The 18,082-nt window shown below is 38.7% G+C and overlaps 1 protein-coding gene across 3 annotated transcripts in view; it reads right to left on the reverse strand.

Moving 5' to 3' along the window:
• LOC143369429 (CCR4-NOT transcription complex subunit 6-like) overlaps window positions 1-18,082 on the reverse strand; it is a 417,004-nt gene that overhangs the window by 225,354 nt on the left and 173,568 nt on the right. Inside the window, exons 4-5 of one of the 3 annotated variants that reach the window (XM_076813345.1) lie at window positions 1,223-1,333; window positions 174-799 (exon numbers count right to left, since the gene is read on the reverse strand). The exons of 1 other annotated variant lie outside the window; for it this stretch is intronic. In XM_076813345.1, the coding sequence (XP_076669460.1) occupies window positions 789-799; window positions 1,223-1,333 (122 nt within the window). In that variant the 3' untranslated portion in view covers window positions 174-788. Of the gene's footprint in view, window positions 1-173; window positions 800-1,222; window positions 1,334-18,082 lie in introns of those variants that run through there. One more of the 3 variants, XM_076813335.1, reaches the window with a different exon arrangement.

An 18,082-nucleotide genomic window follows, 5' to 3' on the forward strand; every position in this document is an offset into this window, starting at 1 on the left:
AACAAAGTGTCGTGTCCCGATACGTAAAAAAGAGAAGGAGATTTGAGAGAAACCATAGCCGCATAAAGATTAATTTGGGAATTATCCACCTAATTAAATCTAAAACCGTCCTAGTATTTTTTTTATTTTTATTATTGAATAGATTCTTGCAATTTTCCAGTTATTTGCGAATTAGCATACGTTTAGAAAGAGTTCCCTCCAATCCCTCCTACGCAACATTGACCTAACAAAAAAGATGCTGAATTGCGTTTACTAAATCAAAAAGGTGCATTAATCTTTGAAAAGCCCCGTTCGCGACATAACGAATCGCTCGTACGGGAGAACTCTTGTAATTCCATGAAGTACAAGCCATAAATCCGGGACAATATCAAACATCGCGAATAGCTAGGAACGCAAAAAAATACGCGATAAATAACCGCGGTGCGTCGCGAAGAAAAATGTCGCGCTCAAAAATATCAGTGACTAAGCGAATGAAAACCGCCGACGCAACAGAACAAAGGGACTATTTGAAATAGGAGGATTGTTCGGCACTTTGAGTGCGAATTTACATTGCCATTTCGCTTGGAAGTGAGTCATACCTCTTGGAAGGGGCCTATTGTGCGTCGCTGAAACGAGCTCTAGTGGCTCGATGATGTAGCATTTGTTGAATGCTCGATAATTCGACCGACGGCGGGGTGAAAAAAGTTATCAACGAGTGTATTTCACGGTTTTAATATCTCACAGCTGTCGCACCGCTCGGAGATCCCGCGGACGTTTAATCCCTTGATAAACCATCGGATGTTCCAAGGTCAGGGTAATCCTTGAAAAAACGAATACTTCTTGAGGAGCCGAGGAAGAGAGTTATGGGAGTTTATGCGATCTCGATATATTTTATAACTTGACGTATTTTGCAGGATGTATAAAAATACGAGAAGAGATTTCAAGAATTTTAAGAATTTCAAGAATTTACGAATTCTTTGTACGGATTTTACATTTTTATCGCAACCCCTGCAACTCATCTAAATAGTATCGTACATAAGTAAACTATGCGCAGAAATATTTATAAAGTATGTAAGTTAAAATGAAATTTCCTTAAATTTTGTTGAGCATCAAGCATTATACTAGGAGAAAACGGAATGTATAAACGGGTTTGGCCATAAAATATCTTACGTTATTCTTCCACGTAATTTCCATGCATTTTCTACTGGCTAATTTAATAATAATAGGCGCAGTTTCAACTCACCGTAATGTGGCGATACACGAAACGCTATTGCACCCAGCTGTTTGTCATCAAAAAAGAACCACGAGCCACGGAAAAACTGCGGGCAAAGTGGAGGCAGCTGTAGCCACTTACCTGGAATGATACAAAAACAATTAAATTAGATTTTCATTTATCCCAAGCTGTTAACTGCATAAAATAAACGATCCACCACGCTGTGGCTCTACTAATTACCACGAAAACCGTTCGTTTATGAAACGAAAATTGTCTTCAACTCGTCCTTTCAACCACTATGAAAAAGAACAGTTACCCTTTCAATGCAATAGCATATTTCAATAAATTACAGACTGAAAGTTCTATAAAAATTTACAGTTCAAGAGGAAGGTACTCCTCCAGGAAAAATGCGTGGTTCGTAGAAGTTAAAATTGCCATACGCATCATTTTATCTTAATTGGTGTATTAGTCAAATTACATGTAAATGTTAAAGTAAATGAATATGTAAGAAGAGAGCAATATTTTTGAACCACTTAATGTTGAAAAATGATTATACTAACGACCCGACAAAATGCACGAATAGATTAAAATAAAAATGTGGGTGATTCAAGCTTGCTCACTTTTCTTCCATGGAAAAATCCATTGTGTTACAACATGTTTTCCTCCAACGTATGCGCGGCATTTGCATGAATACTTATGAATGACAGGCTAGTTTGTAGACGATGATTAGAAGAATTTCATGGTCGACAAAAATCTCGAATATTGACAAGAGTACGTAGATAAACATATATTATACTGTTGAAAGTACACCATTGTCACTGGCAAGTTGTTCGTGTCTCCATATGTATGGAATACCTTGATCATCTCCACTAAGTAGTTAGCTTTTCATTATGCAACTAATGAAATGCTTCTGGACTAAAACGATGACAATCGAAAGAACTGCAACGTTTTGCTTATATCATGCTGCATTACATTGAAAAACGATACGAACGAAACGCGCCATGCTTTTTACTTGCAATTTACTTCCGAATTATGTGCAGCTAATTTTCATGTCGCGGTGATTCCAAAATATTAGCCATTCGCGGTCACACCTTCTTATAATCACAAATTGGTCAGATGTGAGTTATCATTTTCGTATTTTTGAATCTTTTAACTTTTGAGTGAAAATTGTAAATTTTGTAAATTTTGATATAATGAATTTATAGTTGAAAAAAGGAGCGATTTTCCATGGTTGTGGAAAAAGCGATTTTTTCGCGATAAATCCTTTTTGAAAGTCGTAAAGGCGCGACACATGAACTCGAAAATTGCTTATGGGGCGCGATACACCCTGTGTGACTACGAAAGATTAAAATTTTATTTGCAAAATAATTTCCATGGGTAAATAGGTATCTAATTTATAATATTTCTCACATATTAGAATCTACAGTTTTAAAATTTCATCTTTTATTATTATTAATTATATTTGCATCTTCTTAATGTACAACTATTTTTGTGTTACAGTGGAATAAAACTGTCATTCGCAATGCAATCCTCCATGGAAAGATTAATAATATATAATGCAAACATTTATAATGCTGAAGGCTTATTATCGCGGTAATAAAGTATAGACGATACAGGTTTATAATGTGACGATTTATATCGCTAGATCCATTCAGGAAAAGGGTCAAGGCTACACTGATAATAACGTTTTCACTTATCGATTCATTTTCAGACACAGACGTACATCGGGAAAGCGATTGCTCGGTATTAGCGAAAATATTCGAACGTTCTGCGCTACCATCGACCATGGAAACACTTGAGTGCCGTTACAATGTTTCTTAATAAGCTATTAAATAGTGAGTAGTAAAATTAATATTATTTTAAATTTTCTGTAGTTTTTGTTTCTTAAGCCAAAAAGGGAACTATGGCTTGGTAGTTTTAATAATTGTATAATGCAACAGTTCTTCTATGGACCGGTACTTTTTTGCAAAATAAAGATCACAAAATTATGGGATCCGTACTGTGTTTAACTAATTCTTTCCATTTTGATGCTGAGTAGGTTTCTGCATCAGTTAGCTCGAAGCTTCCTGACGAGCGTCTCCGAATTTCTTTAGAATCAAGAAATTGGAAACTGATGATTTACAAAGTGGCCCAGGATAATACACAAACGAACGTCGGGAACAGTGTGCCCGCAACGTCCATGAAGGTTTAACCCCGCGGAAAAGATGGCTGACGCGGCATGCAGAGAGTGGCGCGAACGTCAACGCCGACACACGGTCATCTTTCTGTTATCCACCTTCAGGAGACAAACAAGCGAAACAAGTATCGCCGGCAAGCAACGAAGATGGATTGCCGCGGTTGGAAGCCGCATCTGGTTCGTCTAGCTCTGCCATCTCCCGCAGGAGTTTCTGGGCTCATATCGCGATCGTTACGTAGGTACCTACGTATCAACCTTCATTCCGTTCCGTGTCACCTGGTTCAAACGCTGCAGCAACGAAGATAAATGATACCGTTCTGATTAAGACCTCGATGGCACACCCTCGTCCCTTGTTCCCCCAGTCTTGTACCGTCCTGTTCCATTCCATTTGGTTTTGTACACCGTTTCTTGCCCCGGCAGAGGGGCTCAATGCGATCAGTGTAATCCCGATCGTTTGATAGAGTTAGATAGAGCAGCGCGCTGGGGGAACACGCCACTAGGAAAGATTTACCTTTTTTTTTTTCTCCTCTGCCGTCGGAACTTATGAATTTTAATGAAGCCCCGGCTGGTTTACAGCGGAAAAAGCGTTGGTCACGACACTTACCGTTCACTTTCCTCCGGTTGACGATTTTATTCACGCGAAGGAACGTGCTGCCGGTTCTGTGCATGTTGATTTGCGTAAAATGAGAATTGTGGCTTGTGTGCGTGTGTTTGATGGCTGGCAATGATTGGGGACAGGCGAACATTTAGTATTCGAATTAAGGGGGGCACCACTGGGACAACCAGAAAGGTAAGCCTTCTTAAGATTTTTTTTCTGGATTAATTTACGGTTTCCGTATACAATTTTTATTACCCACTTTTAGTGCAATGTCTTAAGAGACTATACAAAAAATGAATAGAAAAAGAGGCATCAATTTTAATATATTAATGAATCTTTTGGATCCCTCGCAAAAAAAAAACATAGGTCGCTGGTGGGATATGTAACTATGGAACAGCAGCTCTGACATCAATTTATTTTTCATGAACTATATGAGTGTAGTTTCCCTTGCACGTGCGGATTTTTTGATCGAAAACAGTTTGTTGAAATACGCTCGAAAAACTGTCTATGTTATTTGCGGATTTTCGTAACTTTATCTTCTGAAGCGCACCATTTTCACAAAACTAATTTGCTTAAAAAATCGGCACGTGCACCGGACACTGCACTCAAATTGTTTATAAAAAATATTTAAATTTGATTTCGGAGCTGCCTCTCCAAAGTTACAGCATCCGCCAGCGACCTATGCTTTTTTGTGCAGGGTCTAGAGGATTAATTAATATATTAAAATTTATGAATTTTTTTCTATTCATTTTTTTTATAATCTCTTAAGGCATTGTGCAAATTTTATATGAAAACTGCTTATTTTTCAGGCCGTCACAGTGGTGTTCCCCGTTAATAAGGAGACAGGATCGTTTGGATAAGGAAATTTACGGGTAGTGGAACGCTCACTTTTCTTATGGTGATTACTGCAGAGAGAATAATACAAGGAACAACAGCAAAAAGGAAAAATGGTAAATAGTGTACTGTTATAGATCTTCCAATGTTTTACAGTAGGGTAAAGGACCCAATTACTGACACCTAACCAATTACTGTCACCTTAAACTATTTTACTTAAAATAACGAATAAATAAACGTTGTAAAGTCATACATAAAAAGAATTATGTAATTCAACCCGTAGTTTATACTATATATTATATACTATAGTTTATTTATTCGTTATTTTAAGTAAAATAGCTTAAGGTGACAGGAATTGGTTAGGTGTCAGTAATTGGGTCCTTTACCTTAGTGCTTCGTTATACGCACGACCATTCGGGACTGCTCACGTGCGATTCTCGGCACATCACTTCGGTACATCATTTCGGTAAACAACACATGCCGAAAGTGAGTGAGATAGAAATCGAGACGTGTATGTCGATCATGCGTTTTCACCCTCGCCATTTTCTAGCTTCTGAAGTATCTTCTGTTTCGTTCCAATAATTAATACTACGCGTTTCCCATTTATACAATTATAATACATAATTGCAGTAATATAGACATTTTGTAGAGCAATGGAAAGATTAAAATTCCTCATCATAAATAAGACGAGTGTTAATTGGAACGTATTTTCGCAGACATGTTCGTGTAGATATTAACACGTTTCCACTGAAAAAGGAAACTTGCCTCTGTGTGACAATTTTCTGATAACGGTACATAAGCGGAATTCTGTGTCGGGAATTATCATTTTCTGTTACTACCTTCGGAACTCGATAATCGAGATACAGGATTCAGTCTTGGATTGAAGCTTTATCGTTCTTTTTTTAATTCAAAATTACAAGGTGCGTATGCGTTCATGAACAGTTATAGTAAAAGAATGTGATCTACTTTGAAAAAAAATTACGAGGTAACGAGAATCTTGGAGAATGCGAAATTACCTACATTATTTCTATCTCAACTTCCCATTGGCGACTGCGTTAACATCTAGCTACTTAGTTAAGCCTACGTACAATATAAGCGAATAGAACTTCGTAGATATCATTTCTTTTCAATGGTAGGTAATCAATCTTTATAAAGGTGTAAGAAAAGTTGTTACAAACCGACGGAAGATTAAACAAATCCTCCAATTCCCAAGTAAACATTAAAGTAGTAACCCTTGCACGTGGATGCAATCAATATGATTACAAACTGACTAACATGAGCAACACTTGACGTATTATCATCTCTCTGGACTTAAACCCATTTCTGCGATGACAAACGTTCCGTGTCGATGTAGGAGGTGCAGGTAAAGTTTCGCGTACAAAACCGAAGGCACCATTTCGTACCACAAAATACAGCGACCCAGTGGTAACTAGAAAATTACGCTCCCGTAATCCACTCGCGCTCGGGAAATGCGCGAACGCTTACCTCTGCGAGCGCGAGCGGAAGGAAACCTGTCAACCGTTCCAAAGGCTCCCTATACATACACCATTCGCTGCACGTAATCGCTAATTTCTTCGTGTATGACCAATTTATTGTTTAATTAGACGCGCGCGCGCTGCAGGACGCGAGGCCTGCAAATTGTGAATGTAAAATTGCGTGCAGAATCGATGTATCGAATCCGAATAATTCCGTGCCAGCGGCTATTAACTGGATCCGTTCACTGTAACACTAAAATCGAACACGACTCCGATAGTCCACGGTGATAATTAGTAGGGTAATGATCAAGCTCTAATTATCTTTTCCATCCTGTTAAATCCTTTGCCGCTCGATTAAGCCAAGCATTACGATTGACCGTTCCAAGGGGTACCGTTATACGCTACTTAATTGATAACATTAGACGGGGAATATACGAAAGATTCGTACGTATTGTGATAAAAAAAAAAATGTATAATTCAAACAAGGAAGTATTTATGCAGTGGCTGCTCACTTCATTATGACCCAACTTTCAATCGGAATTAAATAACAGTAAACTGAAGAACTGAACTAATTTTACCATTATTCTGTTAACTTCTAACTGGTAATTCTACGGGGAAATTGATTAAGGGCGGCAGCAGTTGAATAGATGTATTAGAATAGCAATTATTTCTAACCACTTTGGAAGGGAATAATAAATATCCCAACTTCGCGGGGGCCATTATTACCAACCGTATAGTAAGCATTTCAATAACGTCAACTCTGTGTTTGGAATCAATATTTTCCTTGCATAATCATTCTTGCGTAACGCAATTGAAGTTCGTCTCATTTGCTGGAAACGTTAGTAAATAATAATTTGCGGCGCGCATGCATGCTATTTGCTCTTTGTTAACGTGCTTCGCCGTTGGCGGTGGGTTTGTCGATTGAAAATGTCAAACCGTCGCGAAAGTTATCGCGGAAAACTGTTTGCATTGTACAGGCACGCGAAATTTACTCAGCGTCACGATTACCAAGATAAGATATGTGAAACTTATCATATCTGAGTGAACTTGTTACTTGATACTTTATTCATAGGCTGTATTATAAACGCTCTGCTCATGTCACGCAAAAACGGTGCCGCAAAATTGGCACAAACTGTAAAATGGCATTTCTTTTAATCGTGCCTAACAATCCGTGACTAACTATTGCTCAGAAACATCGCTGTATTATTGGGATAGAAGTCATTCGTCACTGCATATTACTTAAAGTGATTTATAAGAACAGGTGGAAATTTAACTGATCAATAGAACTTCGGAAAAAATTATATTTCGGATATTCTAAAACAATTATTTAAATGCATACGTAGCGAAAATTCAGAGATATGGAAACTATAACGTGAGATTTGCAGACCAAGTGTACCACGAAGCTTTTAAACAAATCTTCTCATTAAAATGTACTTTTAAATATTCTGCACACCGGATTAAACGACCTTCTGATGCAAAAGCGGTATCTAAAGTGGTGCACCACTCCTGCAGACTTTTCAATTTAGAAACATTGGATAATATACTAAAAAGTCATTTGTAAATTTTTCATCTTATTAAAAATAAAACAGGTATACAGGTGCTGAGTTTGTTATTCTTAAAAAAAAAAATCATAAAATGGCAATTCTGTCGCCGAACGTTAGTGGGGCAATAAAAAGTTATCGGCATCATTTCACACGACTTGCGAACGTTAATGCGACTTCGACAAACCCGTTTCTAGAAGCAACGAGGCGCTATCGATGTCTCGCCGGGGGCTGCGAATCGACACTTACTTCAGTTCGATGCCAAGACGATGGCTCCCCCGCCTCTGTGGTTCGAATCAAAGAACCGCGGTGCGCCCTGGGAAGTGACGGCATAAGCGAGTAATCGACCGAGGAGATTGACGGGTATGTAGATGAGAAAGATGGAAATTAAAGCTTGAAATTAGAAGCAGCAAAATAAAAATACAGCAATGCCTCGATACTAGATCATGCTATGGGAGCAGAAATGATCTTCCTAAGAGGTTCGGCACCGTTTTAGTTTCAAGAATTGAAAGATGTTAAAAAGAACGAACAGTAATAAGAGAACTTCGACGTACATGTTTCTAAATTTGTATATAATTCATTAAACCTTGATGAGCCCATTACTGATGCATTTTCAAAGATTCCCCCGTTAGTTACTATTAATTACTACAGATATTTATAATCACTGGTAATCTGCAACTGATTTGCATAATTCAGAAGTGATTCGAATTATGTGTAACTAAAAGCAGTCGTAGTAATATCATGTTTCGTTTAATTCCCATTGGAAATTAAATAAAATAAAATAAAATAAAATAAAATTGGAATTGTTTTCGTAAAGGTAAAAAAATGATAAAAATGTCATGTTTCATTATCATCGTCTGCATCATCGCTTTCGAACACTAGTCGCACGCGAGACACAGGAGACACAGCGATGAACTAGTATCGGGGTTTGGCAGTCGAACTAGTAACGAAGCATTGCTGCACCCATTTGCTCAACCGCAACTTTATGCCAAACAAAGTTGTACACCTTAAAATTTCCGTGAAAATTACCCTCGAATAGGTGCAACAAAGCTCAACAATAAAATAACGACGAAACGTCGCGCGTGCTATTGAATGCAAATGAGTAATAATATAACGCATTACTGCTCTCCGATATGTATATATGTTCACTAGCCGTTCACGGATGTTTACCTCCGTGTTATTAAAAACCCTTAAGATAAAACGATCGCCACTAACAGTGAATCTCTCGCTAAAAATTACTTAATGCAGTTGTCGAGGTCGTTCCGCGCGTAATGATTTCCGCCACGGTAGCCAATAATCAAATACGATTTTTCGAGCGAGGATACGCGGTGATAAGACGTTACGAGTTTCAGATCGCGCAGTAAAGCGAGGGGGAAATGCCTGAAATTACGACTACGCATGATAATGAGTAAAGGGCGGGAAGAAAATGGAGCGAAAGTAGGGTACGGAAGGAGCTGCACAATGACGAGGGGGGACGCTTTAACGCAAACGCGGAGAATTGCGATTTTCACTGTCATTCGCGATTCATTTAAAATGTACATTTATTAAAGATAATTGCCACAGCCACTGCAATTTTCCGCGCGAAACGGAGCATAAAACGGACAGCGAATTCTTACTGCTGCACCGTTCAGTTCTCCTTTCATTTCGTGATTTAAATTCGCATATTCTCCTCGTAATCATTTACTGATTTTAATATTTGATATCTACCGTGTTCAGGTTTAAATTTAGAAATTTCGGAAGTGACGTTCGTGAAGTCGCCGAACTCCTGACGGGTTATACCAGAATAATGTGATATCTCCCTTTTCTTCCTCTTATACTTTCGTATCGTCTGGAATGTAGGAACAACAAATGACCTTAAATGCCCATAAACCACCCACATGTTGCTTGACATTGAATTCGACTTTGTAAAAACTACTACGTAAGTATAAAAAGAATGTGTTACCTTATTAAAAACAGTACTAATTGTAAGCATAGTACTGTTTCTTCGATACAGATCAACTTTCATCTGAAACATTATTTTCAATAAGTACCCATTAGTGTTGGAAATATTTTCGTGGGAAGATTAAACTAGGACACCCTGTATGTGTCATAGAGTCATAAACCACCCTTCGAGTGCGCCATAGACGGAAATACATTATGACTCCGCCAGAAAAAAAGTATTAGCCGAAGAGCTAACAACATATTCAAAAGGTGAGGGCGTAATATTGAGCGTCTGCCTTCGGGTTTGGCGATGAAACGTGTAATTTCGAGGGATCAAATTCTGGAAGTCGTGCATCGGCTCCATAAAACGTCTCTATGTTCACTGACTGAGAAATTTGCTTAGACGTATTGCATGTTAGGTCAGAGTATTTTCTGGAGATTAATTTTCAGAATGAGCTCCATTTTTTAAGTTACGAGAGACAGAGTTAACTTGAACGAAAGATACAAATAAAGGTATTATTAATTCGTAAATTGTTCATAATTAAGCTAGCATATTAATAACTGTTTTTTAATTCTTCCTTCTTCGTTGGATTTGAGGACAGAATTAATTTTTTTAGTAATTTGCATGGGAGGTTATGAATATTAATTGGTGATCGAAATGTTTTAATTAGAAAATAGAAATTCTGAAATGTACGTAACACAGCTTACAAGGGAACATTCCGAACCCAGAAATTCAAAAAATTCTGAAACCTCGTGAATATGTAGGGAATTTCCACCTAATTATAACGCAATACTTGTTTGCTGCCCAAACTCACTCTAGGGGGGCTGTATAATATTTTTTTTTACCAAATGATAGCTCTAATTAAAAGAAGAAACTTCTCTCTTGAAAGTTTTTTCCTATCTCCTACAGTTCGCGAGTTACAACACAAAATCGGAAAATAGCCGAATTTTCAGAGGCTAATTTCATCCCCTTCGAGTGAATTTGGGCAGCAAACAAATATTGCGTTGTAACCGGGAGGAAATCCCCTGCATGTTCACACAGTTTCAGATGTTTTTTGAATTTTCGAGTTCGGGATATCCACTTGTTAGTAATATAAGTACATACAGTGATACACTGGTCCTTTCACATAAATGGAGAAGAATATCTAATTGTGGAAGCCATTACATCGCTTTTGCTTATTAATGCCTGCATAGACATCATTGCATACACAATTTTAATGTGAATAATAAGATTACAGTCATAATGTGGTTGAACGAACGTGGCAGTCTTTCGTGAACGAATTTGTGAGTAACTGTATATCGATACAATTTGTAAAGAAATACATTTAACCAATTAAACCTTCCTCTATCGTGTAAAAAGCTTCGAACCTCGTGAAACAATTATATGTACAGCTTACAATAAAATAAGAATACAAAAATGTAATGTAAGAGTAAATCATTAAAAATGTTTCATTATCGTAAGCTTGCTGTTAAAACTTCTTCGTAAGTAATAAAAATGAAATATTTGTAACCTAATTACAACCTGTCTATTTCTAATTTAGAAATCTAAGGAGTGAAAAATAATGTTTATTGCGTCTTTGAATTGCATGCTTACTATTAGCACACCTGCATTACTCTACAGCATGTGATTATTAAACGCATTAATCTAAAACGAAATTGATCTGGGTTTAATGCTCGAGTCATAAACCTCTGGGACTGAAGTAGCTAACACTCGTAATTAGTACATTCTAAGAGTGAAATATGGCAATACCGTTACACAGGAATACATGTGACATAACCATCGCCGTAATCACATTTGATAATAATTACGAAATTAAAGGCGAAAAAGCATCGTAATAAATAAGAACGGTACATTTATAATCATTGATAAAATCATCTAACTGACCCTTCCCTTGGTCCTTTTTATCACATGTTTATAATTAACTGAATCCCGCATAATAACCAGTGAACAATTAATTTCTGAAACATAAAATTACGCTTCACGTTCGTGCACCTACGATACTTTAAAAAATCAACGAAATCGTCACCCATACGAAACAATTCCCCTCAGCTCCGTCTCTTATAATTTCGAAATAAATGCAATTCGTAAACTACGATCGAAAATTCAATTTCACCGACGCAGTTAACTCTTTCTCGCGATCATTATTTTCCATTAATTACTGCGTTTGATTGCAACCACCGATTGCAACAGCTAGGTACAATAATAAACGTCATTTGCACACTGTGTTTATAATTAAATTAGCAACATGTAAGCGCGAGGATTAGCAAATAACTTCCTATAAATAATAAGTAATAGAATAATATTCGAAACAATCGATTCCGGTGTCGATAACTATTTCTTAATCCTCAGTCACAAGTTGCTACAGTGACATTTCTTAACTTTTTATAATTTTTCAGATCCACATAATTTCTAAATTTGCCGAGGCAACTTGCTAGCCTATGTTCACAACCGTGGGACATTTTTATGTACCATTTTCAATCCATACAATACAGTCCACATTGTTAGTAACAAAGACGTCAAGTTGGTATTCTAAATACCCCCAGGCTATCTACCTCCACCATTTAAAAAAAAAATAGCGAACTCGTATCACCACAGAATACAAACCTGCGATTGCGACGTTGATCAGTGTCTAGAAATTAGTCAGAAACGCGTTGGAAGATCGCGCAAGGTGTACCGATTAATGATTACACCAGAAAAGGAGGAAGGGACGCGTGCAAAACGTATTTGACCAATACCCTGCCCAGGGACAGGAACAATCCACGATGGCTGGAAAAATACAATACACACATTTCCAACCCTGCTTCGTCGTTTAATTAAAACTCGAACGGTTCAAAGGCACGGACGCAGCGGTTGAATTTCCTGCCGCAGCCCGCCAAAGGCCAAACGAAAAGTCAAGCTTGCTGAAGACCGCACACGTTTTGTGAGCCGCGCCTGTACGTGCACAACACGCGTGAAATCAGCGATGTTAGTTATTTCAGAGTTAGATTGCCAGTTAGACACGCGTGCATCGCCGGCCGCGCGTTCACCGCACAGATCCGCCCGCCGGTGGTATTACGAATGAAATCATTCAGCTAGCCGTGTATCGGCCCGTCAAATTTTCCCTGCGAATTGGACGGGCGATTGGCATTCGTGGAACTCGGCAAATTCGTGGAAGCAGACGAATCGATTCCGGGGTCAAAAGTCTCTCGTCGTTTTTCGACCGGGGAATTTATTGCTGAATGCGATTACTCTTCCCCTCTGTGCACAAAGATGGCTAGTAAAGCGAGATAAAACAAATAGAAAAGAAAGAAAAAAGAGGGAAAAACAAGAATGACGATCATTCGAATGGTAAACTGAGTTCGTGCACCCGCGACGCTTTGCAAAGCGACGATCGCTGCGTACGTACACCAGTACCCAGCCGAATCCCGCGTAACTATTTCAAAGTTCACTTTCTAAAGTGCATCTGCGATACACAAGGGGGGAACGTTGCGCACATGGTGTGAGCGTACCGCGTCAAACGCCTCTGCTCACCGAGACAAGATGGTTTGCTTCGAGCAATAGATGGAAACGCATGAACGCGAACGTTCTTCAGTAGGGGTTGTATGTATGATGTTTGAAACGTTATGTGTAAATTCGTAGGGGGAGGCTACGTGGAAAAATAAATCGAGAATGTGGAATAACACTTTCGATGGGAGTCGTCGATTTTGAAACTGTCCATTCTAGGGTAATAAGCAGGGTTCGAAAGAGTTCTGGAACTTCTCAATAGGTTCTATTTGAAACATGGACCGTGGAACTTTTTTTAAAAATATTCTCACTTTACGAGATCTCATGAGAACTGATAAAATAGAAGTTCTAGTTGGAATGGAAGTTATAAAACATAGAAAGAAAAATTTCTCTATAATAGGAAGAGATATTTTGCTTATCAATATTAAAGAAGTTCTCAATCGTTGTAACAAATACTGAATACTATCCGAAGAATATTACTACAACAATAATAATTATTACAGTTAAATTAAAATTCTGAATGTGTTATTTATATGTAATATTTACCTGCGTAGATAATTTCTACGGAGATATTATAGAATTTTTGTGTATTTTGGTTCATGTAAGTTATAAAAAAATGTTATTTAAGTATTATTTTTTACAAGTTCTCTTTTCTGTTCAATGCTTCTTATGAAACTATTAATTACTTATGCTATGATTTTTATACCTTTTATTAAATAAACACGAAGAATATGATGCCTATTATATCGTTACATAAAACTAGTACCTAATAGTTTAGTACTTTTCCTTATCTGATGGAACCTTTTTTAATAAATGTTCTAATATAACTGTTTCCATGGAACATTTATTATATAGGTCCTAAAATATCTGTTCCATGAGACCACTTTCCAAAGAAGTTCCTGAGGGTAACATTTCTTTCAATAAAAATTCAACAGGAACAGATATTTTCTTAAACAAAACATATAAGTTCCAACAGAATTTTTAAAAAAATAAGATTTCCAGAACCTTTTCGATCCCTGGTAATAAGTGCTTTGCAAAAAGGTTCGCACGAACAAACAGATAGCCAAGCAAAAAATCTCTGTCTCTAGTCTTCAAACTTAGCACCAATTGTATAAATATAGAGTATATCCCGAGGGTGTCGGCACAGCAGGTGCGTTGGTACAGTTGCTACATTTCAGACCCTACACGCAAAAGCGCATATAAAATGCAGACCAATTGCTTCCCTCGAAGCCAAACAGTTGAATGAATAGCGTCATTTCGCTTCCTTCTGTAGATACGCTAGGTAGGTACGCCAAGTAACAGACAGGTCTCCAACGCGCATGCTCCACAGTCGATCTATTATCGAAGCACTACTTTTGAAACACTGCTAGTAAAAGCCCTCCAGCGAACTTTGTTTTCTCACCTTCCACCTAAGAGCTAATCATTTGTTCCTTCTAAATAAATTATTTCCTCTTAAAAACGCCACTGCACATTCCTCAGCAAGCCTGCAACAACTGCCACACATACCTCCAGCCACGTCCGCAGACAAATGTAGTGTGAAGACAAACTGGATGGCCGCAAATCATACAGCAAGGGGTCGCCGCGCCGTGCCGGCGTGACTGGTGGATCGCGAACGGGCGCTAAATGCAAAACTGCGCTGCCCCGCCCGAGTGTAACGTTCCCCATGGTGGTCCATTTGAACCAGGCCGATGGCCAGGCCGCGGAAGATAAGATAGCCGGTGTTACGAAATGAAAAGCCACACTTTAAGGATCCATTTGCCGATCTAAACAGTTGCAAACACCTCCCAGAGGGGAACACGTGCGTTCCCAGAGTAACGGTAGATGGGGAGCACGCATTATAACGCCGGCGGTCGTAAACGTTACGTATGCTCGTGGCAAAGTGCATTTTACGTTACGTCAAAATGCGGTTTCCTGTTGCACGGTTAACCCCGTTTCACAGATGGTCTCTCGTTAGCCGCGAAGGAGGTCGCGAAAAATAGATTAGGTAGAATGCACCCAGCACGAGCGAGCGGGCGAGCGGGCGAACGTTCGCCGTGGCCGCTTAACAAACGGTGAGAAAACTGCAAGTGAAGGGGAGATCCCACCACGAGCATCTATTTCCTATTTATAACCCGTGAGTGGAGTCCCAGCTTGCGAAAGCTCGGCCAGGCTACGTGAGAGAGCACCTTCGGATACGTCGACCGACTCCTCCATCGGTTTCTTCCTGCATCGCTCTTTTACCCGCTTGATCCTTCTGGGCTGGCGCGACGCGAACGGCCACGTTATTTTCAGACTTTCTCCGATGCTGTTTGAACTGCGCTGCCAGAAATTCGACGCTATGGGTGCGTCTGCTGGGGGCACTGAACGGTGAAAGTAATTTCGTGTGCACACACGTGCCTGTCTGTGTACGTTCGTTTGGGAATACCAATAATCACGTTTCTTTGGTACAGTGAACAGACTGCAGCTCTACTGTTTTTCTTAACTTGAAATCTTCGGGGGATTTCTTCTTATTCGTCTTTCAGATATACCTGATTCTACTTTGCCGGTAGAAAAAGAGGCCTATATTCATGAAGTTTTTATTTCCAGGAACTAATGTACGGATTTTAATGTTTTTTGGGGGGTTTATATGTTTGTTATTCCTTGCTATATATAATAGCATTTTTCATGTTTCCAAAATATAATTTTAAATGTGTGGATTTAAATCGCAAGGTTTGGGCCTCGGTGCGAATATAGGCCCTATGCGGAAGTCCTCGGCCTTAAGGGAGGTTTGCGCCTTGTTGGACCGAAAAATAGGTTACTCTTTGCGAATTTTTTCTACAAAAACGGTTCGACAAATTAATTTGAGGTTTGGCAGGCTGTTTTATTGTATCTTGAACTATTGTTCTGAATTTTTGTGTGACTGTGAAAGAAAAAACATGGCAGATACGAAAAGAGCGTTGAAAAATAATCGGCTGGTGCTCGCGTTGACGAAAAGTACTGTAAGGTTTATCCGAAACCCAAAAAAGGAAAGAGATTCTTAATCTATATGAATGTGGCTCATTCAGAAACTTTAGTATCTAGAATCTACATTTTTCTACATGTGTATTCTAGTCTGTTAAATTGCAATTACAATACATTTGCAATCCATTTCAACGCGATAAAGAATTAGAGCACATTTGAAAATCGTATTCAACTTTATCTACCGTGCAACTCTGAACGTCGGGACAGCGTTATTTTTAACGATTCAAAATTGCTTGTACAACGTTGTACTGATCAGTAATAATTGCGTTTGAAGTGCCGTGTACGTAATCGTGTCGTACAAAAAGTACATCGCATCTCAGATTAAAACTGAAAATTGTTTTAATAACGACCCGGTCATTAAAACTAACAACCTGTTCAGTAGCAAATACGCTTTGTTTTTAATAACACTCCCCCCTTTCCAGTTTTCAGCAAAAATTACTGCTCAGTGCCGTCTAATATCCTTACTCACTGTCAGTATGCTGCCAGTGCACTATATTCGAGATCGTGAGTATCCTCAATTATAAAACCACTATACTAAATATTTCCCGAGGCTGCGAACGATGAATTCATCCTCGACAAGTTGTAATAAAAACAGTAATTACTTGCTAAATTATTTCCGAAGGCACCTATGCAAATATAAAGTAAAATAAAGTTATTCGACTAAATAGTAACCAAATAGTGAAACAATTCAAAGTATCTTGAAATAACTTTCAGTCAAACAAGATAATGTACCTATTATTTGAAAAATTATTTCTAAAACAAACGGAAGTATTATGTAAATAATATATCGGCTTATTTGCTTGATTCTTCTCTAGAATATTTCGTTATTCGCTTATCGATAAAATAATTCTCGATTTTATTTTATATTTGAATAATTATTTCCCGCAATAATCACAAATAATATCTGACACAGTGGTGTTTCCAGGGAAATGTTTGAACTCAGAACAGTCCAGTGACCAAACACAATTATATATTGAAATATATTAAAATAATATAAAACACATTAAAATCTCTTATTTCACAAATTTAACATTTTACTTTGGACTATGCGTTCACAATATTACACTTCTGTTTCCAACACATTCAAAACAGTTTCTCAAATACGCACCTATATTTTATTTCACAGAACAGAAACTTAGTTTCCAACGAATCTTTGATCTTGGCACAAAATAAAGTTACCTTTTAAAATAATAAAGCGATCCAAATATTCTATTTTATTTTGTACTTCAATTTTGTACCCACCTCTACTTAAGCATTGATATCAATTCTCATCGCCTCTGATAGTTTCTACCAATCCCATTTAATTTCTGCAACGTTTTCCCGAACCATAAAAACATCCCCCTCTTTACCGCGTAGTATCCCCGCGGCTTCCGCCGTTACAAGAAATTATACACCGCTCCGACGTGCCCTACGCCCGCGGCGCTTGACGTGCGCGCATCCCTCATCGGCCCAAGTCCAAGGCGATCGTCCCTCTGAATTCAATCTCCGAATATACTCTCGCGGAAACTTTGCCCAGCCACTTCGTCTTCCGACGTCCTCGCCATTCCCGCTGGGCGGAAGGCAACTCGAGCGTGCTGAAACTTTTCCCCGTGTAACCGCCGCGCTTCGGTGACACTGCGCTCGAGTATTTATAACAGCGTCCCGCTGGCGAAACTTGTGCAAACGTGCACCTGGGAAGCGGAGAGAAACCGAAGGGATCGTCGATGGGAGCCCGACGATCCAGCCGAGTGTTTCTGTTTCAGTTTAATATCGGCGGGTAGCGCGAGCCATCCGCGTCTCTGTTATTTGATTTCCGCCCAGTTGTCCGCGCTTGATCTTGGAACTTGGTCGGCGACGACGCGAAACAGATGACGAGTCCCGATGAAATGGCGAAGATTCGAGCG

This window comes from Andrena cerasifolii, chromosome 1 (assembly GCF_050908995.1).
Source record: "Andrena cerasifolii isolate SP2316 chromosome 1, iyAndCera1_principal, whole genome shotgun sequence".
Taxonomy (NCBI): Eukaryota; Metazoa; Arthropoda; class Insecta; order Hymenoptera; family Andrenidae; genus Andrena; species Andrena cerasifolii.